General features: G+C 38.7%; 1 protein-coding gene and 1 long non-coding RNA gene across 6 annotated transcripts in view; one reads left to right on the top strand and one right to left on the bottom strand.

Moving 5' to 3' along the window:
- gfra1b (gdnf family receptor alpha 1b) overlaps positions 1-17,984 on the top strand; it is a 64,287-nt gene extending 46,303 nt beyond the window's left edge. For all 4 annotated transcript variants that reach the window (XM_088323687.1, XM_088323685.1, XM_088323686.1 and 1 more), the window contains exons 5-11: positions 8,415-8,593; positions 12,187-12,359; positions 13,375-13,484; positions 13,808-13,942; positions 14,945-15,120; positions 17,354-17,401; positions 17,783-17,984. In XM_088323687.1, coding sequence (XP_088179813.1) covers positions 8,415-8,593; positions 12,187-12,359; positions 13,375-13,484; positions 13,808-13,942; positions 14,945-15,120; positions 17,354-17,401; positions 17,783-17,881 — 920 coding nt within the window. In that variant the 3' untranslated portion in view covers positions 17,882-17,984. The remainder of the gene's footprint in view (positions 1-8,414; positions 8,594-12,186; positions 12,360-13,374; positions 13,485-13,807; positions 13,943-14,944; positions 15,121-17,353; positions 17,402-17,782) is intronic.
- LOC148347829 (uncharacterized) lies at positions 13,068-21,103 on the bottom strand. 2 transcript variants are annotated; one of them, XR_015848016.1, is made up of 5 exons: positions 20,954-21,103; positions 19,859-20,014; positions 17,796-17,884; positions 14,911-15,134; positions 13,068-13,600 (listed from the first exon to the last, which is right to left on the bottom strand). It is a non-coding gene; the product is annotated as an uncharacterized LOC148347829 (long non-coding RNA). The 2 variants fall into 2 exon arrangements; XR_015848018.1 differs by having other exon boundaries at positions 19,894-20,014.
- Between the last annotated feature and the right edge of the window lie 392 nt (positions 21,104-21,495).

Genomic DNA, 21,495 nt, shown 5'->3' with positions numbered 1-21,495 from the left:
GCAAAACACAGCCATCAAGCATATTCACAATTTTTTTATATTTGACAATATGACGTGACGATATGACGTTTTAACATTTTTTCCTGACATTTTCAACATCAATTAAACAATTTCAGAGTTATTTTCTTTTAACAGTAGTTAACCAGCGTGTAAAAGGCAATACTATTGTGCAAGGGCATAGCCTTCATTAAAGTACACAGTCCAAAAATCACAGCTGGCAAAATGAACGGAAAATGATACAGGTACTTAAGATTTGATGCAGACCTGCAGAGTCCGGGTCCCGTTGAAAGTAATCCAAGGAAAAAAGTGTGTATTTTCAAAGGTAAGGGTGGGAAAAATATATATCCACTATTGTCTGCCACGTCCACAAACAGGTCTGTCTGTGTTCCTCACCTTTACCGGTCCCCACTTCATGTTACCCCGCGTTTGTTCCGCCCCTCTTTTTTCATTCGCCTGTACAAAACATATCAGAATAAGTGTCTAAAATAAATACAAATAAATACATTACAAAAGAAATACAGTTGCAAATACATATTATACATGGGTTACACATATTTACAAAGAAAGATGGTACACAGAGAGAGTTTTCAAAACTTTAATAATAATAATATAACTTTCGTCCCAAACGGTGCCTGTGACGGGGTGACACGCTGGAAACACAGTAAACGGGTCTGTTAAAAAAACATACCGTACTTGTAAAAATCACGGTAAACCGTCCTCATCTTCCTCCTTAGAACTGAAGCCATCAAAGTCGAATTCCTCAGTGTCGGAAAGAAACTTTGTCATATAGACGTCGTCCCACGCTGCCGCAGCCTCACTCGCGCTGTCACTGTCGCTGGAACTCTTATCCACTCCTGATTCGGTGCCCTCCTCTCCGTCTGATCGATTGCTTTTAGCTTGAAAGCTGCGTCATGTGCCTTTCTTTTTGCATTTTTCATGATGTGGGTATGTTTACGCTAATTTAATTTATGCACAAGCCAAGAAGTTGCAGTCTTCCTCGGCGCATATATTCCACCGGTCTAAATCTTACCTTTTGTACTCGAGCGCAGCTGAAAATTACATAAATTGGCCGCATCACTAAATAAGCCGCAGGGTTGAAAGTTTGGGAAAAAAGTAGCGGCTTATAGTATGGAATTTACGGTAAAAATCTTAAACCAAGAAGATGCTCATTAGCAGAAGTAGAACAGTAAATAAAACAAATGTTTTTGAAGTAAATTCCGTGGTCAACTCAATGTCTGTCACAAAAAAACCGGAACCGTTTGAAAATCAAAGGGTTTTAACAACCGGTGTTTTGAAAATCCCTGGCGAAACCACCGTTGTCACAAAAGAACACAGTATTTGCCAAAAAGCATCTTGATTATCCTCAACAATTTTGGAAGAACGTTCTGTGCACTGAGGAGTCAAAATAATCATTTTTGAAAGGTGTGCAGCTGTATGGCGTACACAAAGAACATGAAAGAAAAGAAATTAAGGTTCTGGAGTGGCAAAGTCAAATTCAATTGAGATGCTGTGGTGTGACCTTTAACTAACAGTTTATGCGGGAAAACTCTCTAATATGGTAGATTTGAAACCATTTTGCAAAGGAGAGTGGGCCAAATTCCCCACAGCGATGTAAAAGACTCATTACCAATTATCGTAAACGTTCGATTTCTGTTATCGCTGCCATAGTTAGCCCAATTCGCAATTCGGTTCAGGGGAAATTACATTTTCACACAGGGCCAAATAGGTTTTGATTTTTGGGTTCCTTATTAAATGGAATCAACATTTCAAAACGGCATTTTGTATTCCCTTGGTTTTTTTTCTGCGCGATATTAAAATTAGATTGATGATTTGAAACCTTTGTGAGTGATATCGATGCAAAAGGCTCGTAAATCGGGAAGGGGAACCAAGACTTTTTCACGGCACTATTTGAATCTTACCGAGGCGAGTCAAACGGTATTTTTTTTGTAAAGGTTCGTGCTTACCTGAGGTCTGCTTTGCCATATCCAGGCTAAAATGCTTCCAAGCTTTCAAAGTTTTGATCCTGACGCCATCATTTCTCTACAATAGCACGCCAGACAGATGTGCTATTGCGCATGAGGGACTATGAGCAATGTTCCCTGTAATTTTCCACGGGCCTGACCGTTCACACAGTCGGTGAGCAACAGTAATCCCAAGTGTGGCAACTAAGTCATTATCAAACATGTCCAAAACTTGACATCACCTTACATTTTGCTGAGTTTCCGGCAATGCAAAATTATTTTTCTCTTTTGAATGAATTGACTACAAACGTCATTTGTTTTCACAATTCTTTCACAAGATTTCTTTTATTCCTGATATTTTTTGTCGCATAATATTGACATTTTTGGGGGCTTATTTAGTCGGTTGTAAGAGACAGAACTGTACTTAATCACATTTTTTAGTGGAAGTACAATGTTGGCAACAAGATTCACTTGATAGAATTGGAAATTATTTGAATGCTACTCAAACTTTTTCTTCTTTTTCCCTGTTTTTTCTATTTTTTTAAATTCCTTTAAAAACAAAATCTCATTGTGTTTATTTTTTCCGAGCTGTTACTTTTTTCTTTTTGATCTCTATTTACTTTTTTTCCCTTTATTTCTTTTCTTTTTTTCAGAATTTTTCCTTCTTTTTACTCTTTGTTTCTTTTTTTCTCAGCTTTCACTACTTTTTCATTTTGGTATATTTTTCCTTTTTGTTCTATTTCCCCCCCTTCCTTTAAGTCATTTTGTGCACAATTTTACATAATATTTGGTTGTGTAAGGATAAAAGAAGCAAAAACAACCTGAAGAGCCGTTTGGGACCCGAAAGAGCCGGTTTTCAACTTCTACTTCGACATTTTACCTTTATGCGCTGTAACTTTGACTTAATTCGCTTCTTACTTAGCAATTTCGAGCCCTAATTTTTGTGCGCTGGCTAGATTTTCTTGTGCGCTGGGTGTGTGCGGGGCAGTGCGCGATCGCTTAGAGGAAACATTGACTATGAGCAGATTATAATTATGAAAGATGTCTCACTCTGTTGGGAAAATGTGTTTGGTGACAATCGTTGACAACAGAATTTGTTAAGTTTTTTTTGTCGATGTCGATTAATTGTTGCAGCCCTTTGCGGCAATGTTATTGAAAAGAGAAAAAGATGGTTTCCCACGATGCAACAATGTTAAATTTTACCTTGGAGATGTTAAGATATATAGATACTTTCTTCATCCCCGTAGGGAAATTCACACTTCCAGCAGTATCCTTGTGTTGAAAAATAAAATAATAAAATCAAAGAAATAAAATACAGAAATAACCAATATAACGTGCTGATATAGAGTATTTCAATAGTGCTACATAAAATGCACACTGTATAAAAATAGGGTAATATGCAAACGTGGGGGTGAGGTTTCATGTGGGCTATTACTCCCCCGGGTGGAGTTAAAGAGCCTCATGGCATGAAGTTGCGCGCACAGGCGATACGACAGCAGCGCTCATCTATATGCTAATCACTTGCATGTCTTCCCAATGTAACGCCACTAATAAGCACTCGCCAATCAAACATATGTCAGCGATTAGCGAGTGAAGTTAACAAGATGGATACCGTGATCATTTTTATGATGATGGACCTTCTAGATCAAGAATTTTATTCGGGTCGAGCAAAATAACAGATGGAGCCGGCAATTGCCTGTCAGATTTTGCCGGATGTTAACGATAGACAGAATCGGCAAACGGCGTCGGAGCAGATGGAACCGGCGATTGCGACCGCTATTCTTTGACGTCGACGGCGGGATTAAAGATGGCGGTCGGATTTCGCCAGTTACGAGCAGGGTCGGGTAGGGTTACTTTAACTTGATTACTTTCAATGACTTTTGGATTACTCCAATATCAAATATGCTAATAAAAGACAAAAGAAACTAAATATGAATCAAATGATGACTCACAACACGCGGTAAGCTTTCTCTCCTGGCTTTGATCTCTTTGATCTCCGGCAAAATGAAGATCAAATGCCACAGAAACAAAATGAAAATCAATCCAAACATCTTTTTGCCGTTCCATGTGTTCCGTTACTCCCCAAGCCTGCACAAAATGGAGTCATTTGATTCCTATTTAGTTTCTTTAGTCTTTTATTAGCATATTTGGTATTGGAGTCATCCAAAAGTCATTGAAAGTAATCCAGTTAAAGTAACCCTACCCAACCCTGGTTACGAGCTGCAGCACAAGGGTGGAAACATTAGGTTTGTGTTTGTTCCCGAGGTAGGAAATCCGAGAAAGCTTGGATCGGGGTTCGTATGGGTGCTTGATATCCTTAAGAATGCTAGAATTTACATTTTGGGTGAAGTGCTTGAAAATGTTGGAAGCCGTCGCCATTGCCATGTTTCTCGGCAGACACTCTATAGACCACAGGTGTCAAAGAGGCGGCCCGCGGGCCAGATCCGGCCCGCTAAGGGATTGAATCCGGCCCGCGAGACAACACTCAGAGAAGCGCAAGAGAAAAACAAGCTGCAGGTTGAAATATGTCAACTTGATGTTGCCAAAGCCAGGTGCCTCGCTCAAAGACACTGTACTTGTATTTATTTCTCTCTCTCTGTGTCTCTGTGTCTGTCTGTTTGTCTCTCTGTCTGTCTCTCTCTCTTTTTCTTTTCCACCCCTTTTCTCCCACTCTGTCTCTGTCTCTTTCACTCCGTGTCTTTTTTTGTCTTCCTTTGTTGCTCTTTGTCTCTTTCTCTGTCTTTGAGCCTCTTTTGCTCAAACTTCCTTTTTTCCTTTTCTCTCTTTCTCTCTTCCTACCCTTCGCGCTTTCTTTTCTCTTTTCTCTCCTTCTGTCTTTCTATTTCTCTTTGGATTTCTTTCTTCCGCTCCCTTTCTTTCCCCTTCTCTCACGACTTCTCTTTTTCTCTTTTTTTGTTTCTCACGCTCTCTCTTTTTTTCTTTCTTTGTCCCGCCCTCTCTCCTTTCCCCTCCCTCTTTCTCTTATTTCTTTATCCCTCTTTTTCTTTCTCTTGAATCTACTCGTCCGGCCCCCGACAGACCGTTTGTTCTATCGTGTGGCCTCCGAGTTCAAATGACTGACACCCCTGTGCTAGCAGGAAGATGGCGCTTTATTTTAGTCATCCAAGTCAATAACAACAACAAAATTGTGTTCGGCGTTAGATTTCTTCTTCTGAAGGTACTGGAAAAATTGGCCTTGAAAGCGCTTGAATTTGGCCTTGGAAAAACGTAAATACACCCCTTTCTGATATTGTGTATCTGTGGCTTTTAGCACTTCAGTGGGTTCAGGTGAATTTGAAATATCCTGTCCCGATTAATCTCGTCAACAAGGACTATTCTAATACCATTTTAGATTTCATTATAAAGGAGGCATCTACAAATGACTAACTAATTTGCATTCAACCTGATGCTAATGTTAGCTTAGCCCTGCATCTCCTGCGCCTGCCATTAGCCAACGGTAGCTTGTTTGAGTCATTGATTCATTGAGGGTTTGTACGGGTGCTTGAGATCCTTGAAAATGTCAGAATTTGAATGCTGTGGTTTTAAGGAATGAAAATTGTTTACATTTTGGGTGAAGCGCTTGTAAAACTTTAAATTATTGGCATGTTTCTGAACAAGTCTGCTCAAAAATGATGCTGACACTGCTCTCTGCTGGTTTCACTTTGCCATTGGCATTTCTTCTTCCCTTGAAAATAACCCCAGCTTGTAAGGCATTGTCCTTTGAAGCGTCATCGCCCCCTACGGGTCACGCCCAAGAGCACAGGTGGCTTCAGGGGTAAATTGTAACTGGAAGAACTGCCTGTAACTGAAAATAGAGATAATTGTCTCAAATACTTTCATATGCATTAGTCGGATTCACAAATATATTACTTTCTGGTTTCCTGACTACTTGAGTCAGCTAGGAGTCAAAAGTACAATCCAATGGCCAAAGTTCTCTGAAGATTTATACTGAAGAGGACATGCACTTAGCTTCGAAGAGAAAGAAAAATACTGTTATTTACTTTTCATTGATCCTGGTTATTTAGCCATTTAAGTTTCTCAATATAACAAATATTTTCTTATTATGATGACTACTATTAGCTTTAATACAATTATTTGATCTTAAACAATAGAATCACAACTGGTAACAACAATGAATTTTATTGTTAAACTTGCAAAAGAAGGAAGTGTGCCGCCGATGGGTATTGCGCTTCATTTTTACTCATTCTCCCTCATGTTGAATTCAAACACCTCTCCTGATCCTCTGTGCTTTTCCTTGTCCCACAGCTTACTCTGTAGAAACCTACAATTCATAACCAGGGTTGGGTAGGGTTACTTTAACTTGATTACTTTCAATGACTTTTGGGTGACTCCAATACCAAATATGCTCATAAAAGACAAAAGAAACTAAATAGGAATTTAGTGCAGGCTTGGGGAGTAACGGAACACACGGAAGGGCAAAAATGATCTCGACAAGCTGTTTGGATTTATTTTCAGTTTGTTTCTGTGGCATTTGATGTTCGTTTTGCCGGAGATCAAAGCCAGGAGAGAAAGCTTACCACGTGTTGTGAGTCATCATTTGATTCATATTTAGTTTCTTTTGTCTTTTATGAGCATATTTGGTATTGGAGTCATCCAAAAGTCATTGAAAGTAATCAAGTTAAAGTAACCCTACCCAACCCTGATAATAATAACTGCTAAGAGTTCATTTTGCATTGATTCTAATCAGGGTTCGTATGGGTACTTGAAATCCTGGAAAAATTTGGTAGTTTAATGTGTTTTCACAGATTGAAAATGGCTTGAATTTGGGACAAAGTGCTTGTAAACGCTTGAAATTGTTGCCATGTTTCCCGGTAGTCTGACTTAATGGACCACGCATTGAATAAATATGTGTATTTGTTGCTGTATTATGCATCATGTATGGACATTTATTTTGGGTTATGCAAAAATGAAGGTAGTGTTTCCAAGTGGTATAATGTAATAGAAGAACTCCCTTCCATTTTCATTTTGTTTCTGTCGCATTTGATGTTAGTTTTGCCGGAGATCAAAGGGATCAAAGCCAGGAGAGAAAGCTTACCGCGTGTTGCGAGTCATTATTTGATTCCTATTTAGTTTATTTTGTCTTTTATTAGCATATTTGGTATTGGAGTCATCCAAAAGTAACTGAAAGTAATCAAGTTAATGTAACCCTACCCAACCTTGTTCATAACACATCAACATATATAATTAGTTCACTCCCCGCAATCCCAAGGGAACACGGCTAAAGAGAAGCTAGGGCGCTCCTGTGCTTATTTTGTGAAACGGGAAGGTACTCGACTTAAAAAAAACTACAGAGTTGGAAAACCCATTGATGGATGACACAGATTACACCGATATTTGATGTTTATCGCGTGTTGGAATCACATTTACTCGAGAGAGCCAAAAGGAATTCATCTTCCGAGAGAGACCGTCTCCGACCTCCACTTATTAAGAGCACAGAAAAGGTTTTCTCGCTTTATACCAAGAGTCGCTCTGACCTCCGGTTGCTCACTCTCCCAGCCCTCGGCAACAAAACTTATTTCCAATTTTCCACTTGAATAGGTATATTTGATGTTTATGTGTATTCATAGACAACTTCACTTTTTAATGTCTGCTCAATTAAAGACCCACAGATTCGTCCTCAGGTGAACACAGCGAACTGCATCAGCAACAATGCTAATTATTTTAGCGGCAAGCAACTTTGGTAAAAACGGGTAAAAATGGGGATTTTAACATATGCATTGAATGGTGAAGTTAAATATAGTTAAATTAAAATCATTTAAAGAGCTTTAATACTTTTATTAATAGCCTTCATTTTACACTACTCTGATAAAACATAGAACTCTCACGAGTACTTTAATTGAGAATTAAATATGTTATTCAGCACGGCGGCGCAGTGGTTAGCGCATGTGCGGCACAGTTCATGTCTTGGGAACCTCCTGCGTGGGTTCAAATCCAGCTCCAGACTTCCTGTGCGGAGTTTGTATGTTCTCACCGTGCTTGCGTGGGTTGCCTCCGGGCACTCCGGTTTCCTCCCACATTCCAAAAACATGCATTTCAGGTGATTTGGCCGGTCCAAATTGTCCCTAGGTGGGAATGAGCGAGTGAGTTGTCTGTCCCCGTGTGCCCTGCGATTGGCTGGCAACCAGTTCAGAGTGTCCCCTGCCCGATGATTGCTGGGATGGGCTCCAGCACCCCCGCGACCCTACTGAGGATAAGGGGTGCAGCTGATGAGATGAGATTAGTTTAAAAGTGACATGAACCAGAACAGGATCAGGACCCAAACGCGTGATGTTTCTCACACAAGCCTTTTATTTTAGGCAGCTGTTTGGCGTGAAACGATAGGAAGCCAGAGGCTGACGAGATCGATACCGATTGCCCGAGTATAAATGAAAAACGTGATTTTTGTGGAATCGGGAGTCGGGCCAAACCAACCTTTGTTTGTGCGTCCCTCAGCCGAGCCGGCGTCCGCCAAGGAGAACAACTGCCTGAACGCGGCCAAGGCTTGCAACCTCAACGACACCTGCAAGAAGTATCGCTCGGCCTACATCAACCCCTGCACCAGCAGAGTATCAGCCTCCGAGGTGTGCAACAAGCGCAAATGTCACAAGGCCCTGCGACACTTCTTCGATAAGGTAGGAAAAGATTACGTTCCTGCGGATGCTTGAAATCCTCAAAAATGCTTGAAGTTTTGTAAAGCTACCGTATTTTCCGCACCGGGTTATAGGGCGCACCACAAAAAAAAATATTTTTTGGTCCCATATTTTCCATACATAAGGCGCACCGGATTATAAGGCGCTACAATGGGAACGTGGACAAAACAGTCAGATAGTTCAGTCCAACTTATTACCCCCTTAACATTCACAAAGCTTGCAAAGAACCAAATACGTGTCCGTACGATGTCACCAAACAAACATTTCTTAGTTTCCATTTTATTTTTTGCTGGCAACTGTGTGGACAGCAAAGTAAGAATTTGATTGTGCAGGGAAACGGGGTTCTTTACTGTGCATATGAAAATAAACACTTTGAATTGAATTTGGTTTAAAAATCACAGAAACATCAAGATCGTTCTAAAACAAGATACCGGGAAAATATAAAGCCGCATAGCTCACCTAAGTTCTCTTGCAGCCATCACCTTCAATAATAATACGTAACCATGGTCTTCTTACAACCGCGAGTGTAGTAAATCCAGGAGAGTAAAATATTTACAAATACAGAATAGTAAAACATGTTTTCTCTATGCCGTAGTGCAACCCAACTTGTGATTCACATTCATCTTTTTGGGCCAATTGCAGGCTTTGTTTCGCCCCTTTAGCCTATGCGAGCCTGTAAATGATAAAAAAGGATCCGCCCCCTTGACCTCCGAATAACCTTAGCCAATAGTGATCGATTCAAATGATGATTGACACATTGGTTAGCCAATGAAATGCTGGTGTATATAAATCCCAACATACACCGCGGACGACTTCGCCTTCGGGGGAAAATTGAGTCGGTGGCTGCTCGCTTTAGTTGCAAGACTTTGCGACTTAATATATATATAAGGCGCATGGTGAGCTTTTGGAAAAAATAAAGGCTTTTAGTGCACCTTATAGTGCGGAAAATACGGTACTTTTAGTTATTGTGTATTTCTCAGACTCCTATGTTACAGATTAACTTGCGATGGAATTAACTCGTTCACACACACACATATAGCCTCACTCAAAGATCAACGCATTTCAGTATTTTTCCATTGTATGTAATGCGCATGCGAGTCTCTTCAATAAATGCGCTACTGACCCGGAAGTAGATGTGAAAGATCCGGACAGCCAAAAGTGCCACATTGCAAACCACCCGACGAATCTTTTTCCTACTGCAGTAGAAAAATTTTAATTCTTGCCTTGCCTGAATTCCTTGGTCAGCCTCTTTTAAACCCGGCAAATTTCATCTCGTGTTTTCAAAATGTTACTCACAGAGCCAGCTTTGCCATCGCATTTCGCTCATCGCATTTCGCTTCCCCTGGTGATTAACGGCAGCTGGCATTAGTTTGTACGGCATTGTCCAATGAAGCGTCATCGACACCTAGGGGTCGTGCACAAGAGGGCATGTGCATGCTATATCTGAAACGTGTATTAGTGCAAGGTTTCCGCATCAATTGCAGACGCTGCCCTACTTATGAAATTCCGGACGATCGTTTGTAAGTTGAATTTGTTTGTAAGTTGCTTAAGTGCTATATTTTGTATGTTTAAAGCTCGTATAAGTAACCTGTAGTGTTTTGAAACTGAAAAAAAATAAACGTTTAATAAAATAATTTGCTCTATAACGTCACAAAGCAGGTTGAATGATAAAGCATAGTACTGAAAAACAAAGCTACACATTAGGCGTTGACATTCTGTAGCCTTTGAGACTCCTTAAGGGCCAAACAAATAAACGTGACTTGACTATAAAGATAAATGAAGTTAAATTTCACTTACTTTTGGAAGATACGCTTCAAAAGGTCCTCCTCTGTGTCAGAGTGGCCTAAAGAAAGCGATCCAACCATTTTCTCAACCGCATCAAGCTTTCTTATTCTACTTTCATTTCAAAAGAAACTGCTTTCCTCTTCTTTACACTTAACACCAACCGTATTAAATGGATGCACCAGATATTAAACAATAAAATGTCAAAATTCTAGCGCGCTGGAGATACAGTATAGAAGGTTTACACAGGCTTTATTCCTGGACCCTGGCTATTTCAGCTGAAAATGAAAATCTCCATTCTGATCCCTGTATTCATTTCTACCCATAGCAACAATAACACAGAGTTAACCATAGTTCTAGACCACAGGTGTCAAACCGGCGGCCCTTGGGCCAGATCAGGCCCGCGAGACAACACTCAGAGAAGCGCAAGAGAAAAACAAGCTGCAGGTTGAAATATGTCAGCTTGATGTTGCCAAAGCCAGGTGCCTTGAACAAAGACACTGTACTTGTATTTATTTCTCTCTGTCTCTCTCTCTTCCACCCTTTTTCTCCCACTCTCTGTCTTCTCTTCTTTTGTTGCGCTTTGACTCTTCCTCTCTCTGTCTTTTTAACTTCTTTTGCTCTAACTTCCTTTTCTCTTTTCTCCTGTCTTTCTATTTCTCTTTGGATTTCTTTCTTCCGCTCCCTTATTTTCCCCCTCTCACGACTTTTTATCTTTTGTTTCTCATGCTCTCTCCCCCACCCCTTTTCTACCACTCTGTCTCTTTCACTCTCTTTTTCTCTTCCTTTGTTGCTCTTTGACTCCTTCTCTCTCTGTGTCTTTTAACCTCTTTTGCTCTAACTTCCTTTTTTCCTTTTCTCTCTTCATACCCATTGCGCTTTCTTTTCTCTTTGGATTTTTTTCTTCCTCTCTCTTTCTTTCCCCCTCTCTCATGAATTCTCTTTTTATCTTTTGTTTCTCACGCTCTCTCCCTCTCTTTCTTTGTCCCTTCCTCTTTTTCTTTCTCTTTAATGTACTCGTCCAGCCCCCGACAGAATGTTTGTTCAATCGCGTGGCCCCCGAGTTCAAATGAGTTTGACACCCTTGTTCTAGACGCACTATTCCCAATCTCTCGAATCACCCATTTTCTTAATCTCTGTATTCTGCAAGGAATATTTTTTTTTAATTTAAATTTGAACACGTGAATAGTTGGACATTGTTTGATCTCTTGATCCAAAGCTTGACTCCGCACACAGACACACACATGCTTTTCCTGGTGGTTCTCACCTTTGGGATTTTGAATTCACGACGGCCCCTTAAGTTATAACTTCCCTCTTTCCGAGCGAATCATTTTTGAATGTTTTCTGGCACTAGGTTTTTGTTAGTCTTAAATAGCAACATTTTACTAATTCATCCAATTTTAATCATTTGGACTCCAGGATTAAAATATTAGAATGGCATTGGAGAAATTTGAATATTGGCTTTGAAATATGTTGTAGGGGACTTCAAAATACACATTGAAATATTTTTGGATGATGCCATTTTCTATCGAAAATGAACACTGCAGCTCCTTTTGTTGCGCGTGCAAGTATGTATCTTTTTGGGGTTAGGGTCAGCATTTGGACTATATTTGAAACTGTCCTGTACTTGCATTGTTCTCATTGTACAATTGAGGAAAACCGCCACCAGCGGAGGGGTTGGACTTTCTTACCCTTATTGCGGATGCATTCTGCTAGAATAGGGAGATCATTTAAGGGCAGTAAAGAAAACTAGAGATCAAATAAACTCATAAAAAACTAATCCCGTACGGCAGGTCCCGACCAAGTACAGCTACGGAATGCTCTTCTGCTCGTGCCCGGCCGGGGACCGGACGGCGTGCGCCGAGCGTCGGCGCCAGACCATCGTGCCGGCCTGCTCCTACGAGGACAAGGACAAAGCCAACTGCCTTTCTCTGCAGAACGCCTGCAAGACCAATTACATCTGCAGGTCAGCAATTTAAAGGGACAGTGATAAAACGGAATCACTAAGTAGTTTAGTTTTATGGGCACTGAAAAAGGAGAGAAGACAGCAATGCATTTTGAACTTGTAAGGAGAACTGCTCAAACATCCCTAAGAAATTCCAAGCTCATTTAACGATCCTCCCCTGAGCCCTTTCTCTTTATTTAAGATTTTACAAAAAGCAGATCAACCCTATTGGGTGTGCAAATCAAGGAATAGTGACAGAGATGTTAACAGTGCATAGTAATCAAACAACTCTGCGCAATGAGAGTCCAAATAAAGAACAACCCTGGCATCCTCAGTAAACTTTTTTCAGGTTTCTGATAGTAAAAACTAATTAAATGATGTACTTTTCGTTCCCCCCTTTATGTCAAAGAAACAAATACATTAAGCAGTTTTTTCCTGTTTGAAAAACAAAATGACGGGTGTGATATATTTTTGGGGTGAAATAATTTGTGTTATGTACAAATTATATATAAAATAAATATAGCAATGATCTAAAAATAAGCATAAGTACATGACCCCTGGGCCTGTTCTAAGCCAAAGTATATGTTGGCCTTGAGAGGAATGGGCACCGTCTGGCTGTACTTGCCCAAGACACACCACAGAAAATGGTGCCTTTACACCCAAGTGGTTGCAGGATACAACCAACCAACCAACCAAATAGAAATGAGTATTTAAAAAAAAAAATGCACATCAGTTGTGACAATTGCATTTATTTGCCATACTATGAGCCTCACTTCGAGGAAGCTGATGTCATTTGGAGTCTTCTTAGTTTGCATTCTTTCTTGTGCTTTGTAGCACTTGGTATCGGTTGCAGTTATACAACACAGTGGTATTTTGTGTGAAACTATACACGCACTGTCCCTTAAAGTCAGAGGTGTAGCCCACAAAAAGCTTTTGTAAAGAAGGTCTTTTAATCTCAGATATATATTATTAAAATCTAAAAATGATCATGAATAAATTTGACTTTGGGCCCTCTGGATCCGGTGTCCCTTTCCAGGTCTCGTCTGGCAGATTTCATCAGCAGCTGTCAGCCGGAAGCTCACTCCGTATCGGGCTGTCTGAGGGAGAACTACGCCGATTGTCTGCTGGCCTACTCGGGTCTCATCGGTGAGCGCCGTTATCCCTTCGTCGACATAGTGCAACCGGGGTTCGTACGGGTGCTTGAAATCTTTGAAGGTGTTTAAGAGTTGGAACCGTTTTGCATCGCTCCCCCAATGGAATTGCTGTGGGTCATGAAATATTTGTTGAGTAGTTAATGTCATCAGGGAAAAATTGGAGTACACATACACCAGTTTACCTCAACCTTATAATTGAGAGAAAACTTTGCTTTGCTAGAATTTCTACTTCAATAGATTACACACTGGAAATATAATTACAATGTCACAATATAATTTAGAGAGCTCCAGTGAGACGTTTTTTTTGGGTCGCAGGTACAGTGATCACGCCCAATTACGAGCGGGCCCTCGGCATAAGCTCCTCGCCGTGGTGCGACTGCGGCAGCAGCGGGAACGACAAACCCGAGTGCGACAAGTTCCTTGAGTTCTTCGCCAACAACCGCTGTCTGCGTAAGTTGAGAATTACAAAATGAATTGCATCCAGCGGTGATAATAGAACTGGATGGTTCTATTCTAAGGTCATCAAGTGCAACCAAAACTGCCATGTTACCTGTGAAAAGTGATGGGTCCCAACAGAGCTCTATGTAGATCGGCGACAAACATGAAATATAAATCTATATATTCAGTTTTAATCATCACAGTTAATTGGTAATACAAAGCAGTTATCGCTTCGGATTTTTCAGTTCACAAAATACTGCCATCCACTTAACTATTTTTAGCAGTGAAAGCATGGCCAAGTCTTCTTTTTGAGGTCGTATCTGTCCATACTTGCCTCTCTCTTCCTGCAGCAACGGAGTTTTCATTGTTGTTGTGCTTTTCTGAAAGTTTGTATTTCGAAATAATTCATGCAGTCCAGTTTTTTGTCACGCTGGGTGCACGCATCACAGAACATGTAGCCTCCATTATCATCCTCCTTATAGCGTAACCAGGAATATAATTTAGTCCATTTTGGCAGAAAGGTCCTTTTCTTTCTAAAAGTATGCTTTTGTCAAATCGTTCGCTTCATCACGCGTGTTTTCCTTGCCTTTGCGAGCTTCCGAAGAATTTCTCCGCCGTTATTATCACTTTCTGCATTATGTTACAACTTATTACCGACACTGAAGAAATAACCAATTTTGTGTTGATTTTCACCTTAACTCGACGAGAAACTGCGAGAACAAAACAACAATGACACGTTTGCCTGACGAAAAATTTGGAGTTTGGTAAATTTTTGTTAAAAAAAAAGTAATAAGTTACGTTCCAGTCAAACGAGCGCACCGATTAATAAATAAATGCAAAATCGTTACTGTACAAAGCTTTATTCAACCATATATAAAATAGCATGAAACACATGTGTTAAACCTTATCGGGATGTTGCATGCTGTTTGCAGGACCCAAGGCTGGAAACGAAATATCAATTTAATGCAGGAGGCTCTTACCTAGCGTAGACATATATCTGCTATGTATTTTCAGGGAACGCCATCCAAGCGTTCGGCAACGGTACGGACGTGGGAACGTGGCAGCCCCCCGTCGAGACCACCTTGCCCGGTGTCACCAGGTCCTCCAAAGAGGGTGATGCCCACGCCACCGATGCCTTCGCTGGCTATGGGAAACTGGACGCGTCCTTTCACGGCTGCGTTCCTTTACAGGTAACGTCCAGCACCTAAAGCAGGAAATGACCGGAATATAAAGAGACATGTTGGTTTTGAGACACTTTTAGGTAAGGTAATACGAAAGTTGGATTTGCTTTTCAGAATTAAAGTCAAACTTTATAAAAACTTGTGTGCCTAATGTATAAACGTAGACCGTTTGCCAGACTAATTGCAAAATAATAGGTTCATGTTTTTAGGCAATAAAATAAATATTTAGTGCTTTAATACTATTATGAATACCATTTTAGGTCAGGCTGTAATTTGGCCACCCCTGGCCTAAAACAATGTCATGACAGCAAAAGTTGACTTATACAGATTTTTAACAATAAGACTGATTTCCATTTACTGTTATTATGCCTTTTAAATTCAAATCAAATGTAATAATGTTAATACTAATTCATACGCTTCCACATAAACCAAAACCTAAATGCAGGATATAAAATGAACTTTAGCAGCTAGTTGTGTAAGGGTAAATGTAACAGTGTTCTCAAATTGGAAAGAATAAGCACTCTAGTTTTAAAACCAAACTGACGACGTGCTATGAGCTAAGTAACATGCTTTCCTTATCAGTTTTACAAATTCTAAAACACGTAGGAGAGCAAGGCTCTGCTGCATCTGAACATAAATAATTCCAAGATAAAAATGCATTATTTAACTTTAATTTCAAAAAGCAAATTACTACAACATGTCCCAATTTTCACAATAATACTTATGAGTCAAACACTCTAAAAATGTTTTGGGATGCTAACTTTAATTTAATCAGTATTTTATTCAATAATTTAAAATGAACATTATAATTTTGGTTTAACACAGCATGAAAAAGTAAAACTTGTCTACGATTATAAATTAGGTACACCATTTACCAGACAAATTGCAAAATATTGAGTTCATGTTTTAGGCAATAAAATGGATATTTTGCTTGTATAAGCTATACACACCCAAATTCCCTTACGTAGTGCTTTAAATACTATTATAAATATCATTTTAGGTCAGGCTGTACTGTGCCCACCCCTGGCCTAAAACAATTTATCAAATGTTGACTGGTACAGATTCCCATTTGCTGTTATTATAACTTTGAAATCCAAATCAAACTAATATCTCTCTGAAACCTTAGCAGATTCAATAATGTTCATACTTTCACATAAACCAAAAACTAAGTGCAGGATACTAAATAGACCTTAGCAGCTAGTTGTGTAAAGGTAAATCGAACACTGTTCTCAAATTAGAAAATATTCTAGTTTTAAAACCAAACTGACGACATGATGTGAGCTAAATAACATGCCTCCCTAATTAGTTTTACAAATGTTAAAATTCAAATAAACAACCTGGAATCATTTGGTTGTGTCTGAGGAGTGCAAGACTCTGCTGCATCTGAACAGAAAAATGTGTTAATCTTTAATGCAAACATTCAAAAGCAAATTAATATAGCTTTTCACAATAAAGCTGATATTTACTGTAGTTGTGTTTCTGTGGAATTATTCTTATAGTACTATATCCAGAATGGTATTTATCAGAGACAAACTGATAAAATTAGCATCCAAAAACATTTTAATTCGTATTTTATTCGATAATCTAAAATGAACATTACAATTTTGGTTCAACATAGCAGAAGAAAAGGTTACCTTCAAACCTGCTCAAGCAGAGGTGAGTTAAGTTGAGCCGCCTGACGTTGCAGTTTCTGATCGGAGCCTTGTTTAGAATTGTAAACTTACCATTTTTGTTTCAGTACTCGGGCACGCGTCTCTTAGAAAAGACAAACGGCACTGATATCAATGAGGCAGGGAGGAGCTAGTATAAAATACTAAACAGAGACTTATTGTTTTGCTTACATTATGGAAACATTACAAAAGCTACTTCTACAGTAACATTATTGGAGTCCCTGAGGAGATATGGGCAAGTGCAGCAAAAATGTAATGTTATTTTTCTTTCATTCCAAATAATACAAAATATCAACTCTAATGCTTTAAAATAAGGACCCAATGTTATATTACAAAACTAAATATCATATAGTTCCTATAAAGCAGCAACTGGTATATTGTCATCACGTTTAAAAATACTTTATAAACATCTTTGTAGATAAATCTACTTTACACAATCTTCACCTGAGAGGAAGTTGATCTAATAATTCTGCATCCCGCTGCTACGGACATGCACAGTCTTAAAGAAATGAAAATGACAGGGAATGCACTCAAAGTTTAAATATAATCGAGTGCATGTGTTTGCTTTTCAGGCCCAAAAGCTGGTGTCCAATCGTACGGAGGATTCTACATTGTGTGCAGTAAGAATGATTTTGTTTGTTGTAACGTTGGAGAGATCAAAATAGGAACCAACGCATTACACATACTCTAGTTATAGATTGGGACTTTTTTTTGTCTATTATGCAACATTGGATTATATCAGTAACCCATGTGTAAAAATAGGACTGGATGCTAGCAATTTAAACACAATAGAAAAATTTCCACTAAATATGTGAATAATTTAAGGTCATTTCTCTACAGTAGCATACTATTTGTGTAATATTATTGTAAATACTAAAGGGGGAAGGTTAAATCATTTAGGCACATATGTTGTAAGAGTAACTTTACCTGTAGTGTGCCCTAGGCACCACCAGACTGTACTTGCCCATTCCTCTGCCTAAAGGTTATTGTTTCCTTTTCAGACGGGAAACTCACCTGCCATCATGTCCCACCTTCACGGCTGCACTCTGCTCCTGGTTTTGGTCACGCCGTTCCAGCTCCAAAGAAGTTCCTTCTTGTAGAACCTGCGAGGAGATTGAGGAAATTTGTAAACAAAGCCCCTCAAGATTGTGGACTCCCTACCCTGGGAATTTTTTTTGTGTAAATATTAAAACATCGAAGCCAGCCATTTGTGTGAATTATTAAAGGGACAGTGTGTATCTAGAGCTAATATTCAATAATACTCCTTAAATGGACAGTATGGCTGAACAAACTGATTCTAACACATGTCCCTTTAAATATGATTTCATGTGGACTCTACATTTCAAAGTGAAATGATCTTATTGTTCAATAATACATTTGCTCTTTGAACGATTTAAAATGAGCACTATTCTATATAGACAGACATACTAATTTAAAAATCATATTCTATAATACTACCTGATTTTGCTCTTAAAACAAGGGAAGCCAATATTTGTTTTCATTCCGAAACAAAAAACATACTACAAAAATTCCACAATTTAGTCTACACATCATTGATTTTTATCGTAAGATGAATACGCATCTGTGTGAAAAATGAATGTGAAACGGCAGACAATAAGTGTTTCAATAAAAATGTTTTTGCTAATTTGTTGACTCCTTTCTAAATGCTTCGTTAATATTCATGAGGCGAGCGCGTATTTGACATTTCTACCTGATGAAGATACTACTCTGAAATATCCATGATCTCCTTGAGAATTAGTATTAACATTATTGAATTTAAAAGGTATAATAACAGCAAATGGGAATCTGTACCGGTCAACATTAGATGTCATGATAAATTGTTTTAGGCCAGGGGTGTGCACAGTACAGCCTGACCTAAAATGATATTTATAATAGTATATAAAGCATTACGTGGAAAAAAAAATGTAAGGGAATTTGAGAGTGTATAGTTTATACAAGCGAAATATCCATTTTATTGCCTAAAACATGAACTCAATATTTTGCAATTTGTCTGGTAAATGGTGTACCTAATTTATAATCGTAGACAAGTTTTACTTTCTCCTGCTGTGTTAAACCAAAATTGTAATGTTCATTTTAGATTATTGAATAAAATACTGATTAAATTACAAACATTTTTAGAGTATTTGACTCATAAATTTCATTCTGGAAATAGTACTATAAGAATATTACTACAGTCAATAAGTTTTATTGTGAAAAATTGGGACATGTTATAGTAATTTGCTTATTGAAATTAAAATTAAATAATGCATTTTTATCTTGGAATTATTTATGTTCAGATGCAGCAGAGCCTTGCTCTCCTACGTGATTTCAAGTGTGAATCGAGGCTGTTTTAGAATTTTAAAATTAGTAAAACTGATAAAAAAAGCATGTTACTTAGATCATATCATGTCGTCAGTTTGGTTTTAAAACTCGAGTGCTAATACTTTCTAATTTGGGAACACTGTTATATTTACCTTTACACAATTAGCTGCCAAGGTCCATTTTATATCCTGCATTTAGGTTTTGGTTTATGTGAAAGAGTATGAATTAGTATTAACATTATTACATTTGATTTGAATTTTAAAAGGCATAATAACAGCAAATGGAAATCAGCTTTTTTTATTATTAAGAATCCATCAGTCAATCTTTGTCATGATAAATTGTTTTAGGCTCAAAGTAAAATGATATTTGTAATAGTATTTAAAGAAAAAAGTGGGAAAAAAATGTAAGGGGATATAAAGGATTTTTCTTACCACTAGATGTCGCCGTACAGTGTGGTGAAAACGAGTGCTAAACTACAGACTCGAAGTGACCAATACACACCATTTTACGCAAGATTCTAGGTCAGGGGTGTCAAACTCATTTTAACGCGGGGGCCACGCGATAGAACAAACATTAGTACTAGATTAAAAAGAAAAAGAGATAAAGAAATAAAAGAGGGAGAGAGCGTGAGATGAAAGGGAGCGAAAGAAAGAAATCCAAAGAGAAATAGAAAGACAGAGAGAGAAAGAGACAAAAAAGAGACACAGAGACAGAAAGAGAAATAAATACAAGTACAGTGTCTTTGAGCGAGGCACCTGGCTTTGGCAACATTAAGTTGACATATTTCAACCTGCAGCTTGATTTTCTCTTGCGCTTCTCTCAGTGTTGTCTCGCGGGCCGGGTTCAATCCCTTAGCAGGCCGCCTGTTTGATACCTGTGCTAGGTATACCTCATGATTCAAATTTCTGGACCTAAGAGTATTTAAAAACAAGCACGATTAGACGATAAATTGAGTTATATTCGTTATCTAAAATAAATGTCTTATGATTGTTTTGACCACTAGGTGGCACTAAATAATACACACTATCCCTTTAGAAAAAAAAATATTGGAGAGCAAATATTTGTAGAACAATTCCAACAAGACAATTAAAAAAAAAACTTCCACTGCACGATATTTTCCTCATTAAGTCAGTAGTGAAAATAGTGTACCCACAATTTTGACTTAGACAGTTTTATGACCCCCTCATATAGTTATACTTAAACTGACAAGACAGTATCGCCCCCCCCCCAAAAAAAAAAAAAAAAAAGTATCAAACTGATCCAAGTACAATAATTTTTTTTATTTTATTTTTAATTTTTTTTTTTTTTTTTAGACCCGCGAAGTAGCGAGGTCCCACTGTACATGTTGCGTATCAACAATATCGATATTTGGATACAGCTAAATTTGCTTGACATGTTTTCTCCTCCACCCCAACGCTTAATAAAATAAAGCACACGGCGTACTTTTACAGTTAGACATTTTAAATAGATGCTGAAAGTTACTTAAGAATGGTCTTATTTTATTTAAGATAAAAAGAGATACAAAGCGAGTAGGGCTAGCTAGTTGGCTATCTGCCCCACCAGGCTAGTTAGCCACCCGTTCAACTAGCAAACTACCGGCCAGAAACGTTAGCTAAGCGCCCATTCCCCACCATAGTAGCTAACCATTCAGCTAGTGACCCGCCCTACTAGCTAACTAGCCAGCGGCCCACCCCTTAACACGCTACCTACCACTCCAAGTACACGTTCAGTATCAAAAATATCAACATTTGTATCGATCCGCTAAGTCCTACTGAAAAGGAACCGAGTTCAATTCGACCGACATAATGTTTTGTGCTTCAAAAGATGAAATAACAACACAGCGTCCTTACCTTACAGTCTTGTGTTTTCCACAGGGGCAGCTTTCCTGAATGTTTCTCCCTCTTTTTTGTTTCGAACTGAAATAAAAACAAGAGCTAACAAGTAGCGCTAGCTAGCCGTTTCGGAGCAAACTTTTTCCCTATTTACACTGATGACGTCACGAGAAGGGCGGAGACAGGTACGATGACAGCAGCTGGTCTTAATTGGAAGGAAGGAAATCAGGGGACCAATCAGCGTAACGTGTGGGTTTAGGAGGCGTGGCTTCAACAAATGCGTACGCCGCGAAAGAAAATTGTGGGCGAAAAAATATACAATAATTATAAATCTGCTGATTTTAAAGGGACAACTTGTAATATATTAGTGCCTCCTAGTGGTACAAAAATAAACTACATTCAGTAAGAAAAAGAACAGTGATTTGTAAAGGCAAAACTATCATACTAATGTTAACTTTTTAAAATATAGGTCGAAAAATGTGCATTTCTTTTACATGGCGGTATCCATACCTAGTCGTCGGCATCCTATTGGTCCGGCATCTTGCTGCTGCGCTGTGCTC

Source organism: Urocampus carinirostris, chromosome 19 (genome assembly GCF_059441175.1).
Source record: "Urocampus carinirostris isolate Australia breed hairy pipefish chromosome 19, RoL_Ucar_1.0, whole genome shotgun sequence".
In the NCBI taxonomy this organism is placed as follows: Eukaryota; Metazoa; Chordata; class Actinopteri; order Syngnathiformes; family Syngnathidae; genus Urocampus; species Urocampus carinirostris.
The sequence above is the reverse complement of the archived record's forward strand: the minus strand, read 5'-3'. Positions and strand labels throughout refer to the sequence as shown.